The following is a 926-nucleotide window of genomic DNA, read 5'->3' as shown; positions in this document are numbered from 1 at the left end:
GTAAGAGAAATGTACTGATACTGGAGTTTTTTCCATTAGTGGATGGGCAGCCTCCTCAACATGAGGTACGTGATGAGAGCATTCCTTACCACACTTTGTTCTGACTTCTGCCTCAGGTTCCTGATGTGAGAGAGTAGTCCCAGATCATGGAGGTGCTTCAATGCGATGGCTGTGACTTCAGAGCCCCGTCTTATGAAGATCTCAAGGCACACATCCAGGATGTCCACACGGCATTCCTACAGCCCACTGATGTTGCTGAGGACAATGATATCGAGCCACGATCCGGGTCCATGAATGCTAGTAATCAGACAGAAGTGGAGTTTTCTTCTATAAAGGATGAATTTGCAATTGCAGAAGATTTATCATGTAAGTCTATACTAAACTCAGCATATCTGATATATTTTCATTGTACGCTCTTTTTTTTTTTAGCTTCTAGTCATGGTTCTTGGGATATGTGTGTGGTGCCTGCAGAATTTCTTTGCAAGCCCTGTTTTGTTATTTGGTCATTGTTTTTCTCTTTTGAGTATCCTAGGATAGTGTCCTTTCAGCTTTCTTAAATCTCTTACATAATTTATTTAGTTATTTGCTTATTTTTTGTGGTGCTGCAGATTGAACCCAGTTCCTTTTACTTGCTGGGCAAGCGCTTTACTATTGAGCTGCATCCCTACTCCCTCCTACTTTTAATTATGAAAACAGTAGAATCTTGGACGGTTCTAGCATAAATATTGCAGTTTTTGGAACTTGTCTTTTTATGGCTATGTGGCTCATTTATGGAGATAAGGAGAATATTGTACCTCAAGCTGTATACTCTGTTTTCAGAGTACTGTGTCTGTGTGTTCACTAATGCTTAATGAATACTCTTCAAGACTGCATCTTGAGATTTTATGCCTTTTGAATATGATGGTTATTAATGAAGAGTAATTGAA

The 926-nt window shown here is 39.3% G+C and overlaps 1 protein-coding gene across 6 annotated transcripts in view; it reads left to right on the top strand.

Moving 5' to 3' along the window:
• Znf462 (zinc finger protein 462) overlaps window positions 1-926 on the top strand; it is a 137,494-nt gene that overhangs the window by 55,020 nt on the left and 81,548 nt on the right. For all 6 annotated transcript variants that reach the window (XM_074051319.1, XM_020184359.2, XM_074051322.1 and 3 more), the window contains exon 2: window positions 117-366. In XM_074051319.1, coding sequence (XP_073907420.1) covers window positions 147-366 — 220 coding nt within the window. In that variant the 5' untranslated portion in view covers window positions 117-146. The remainder of the gene's footprint in view (window positions 1-116; window positions 367-926) is intronic.

Source organism: Castor canadensis, chromosome 13 (assembly GCF_047511655.1).
Source record: "Castor canadensis chromosome 13, mCasCan1.hap1v2, whole genome shotgun sequence".
NCBI classification, from domain to species: domain Eukaryota; kingdom Metazoa; phylum Chordata; class Mammalia; order Rodentia; family Castoridae; genus Castor; species Castor canadensis.
This window is presented reverse-complemented; position numbering and strand designations above follow the sequence as displayed.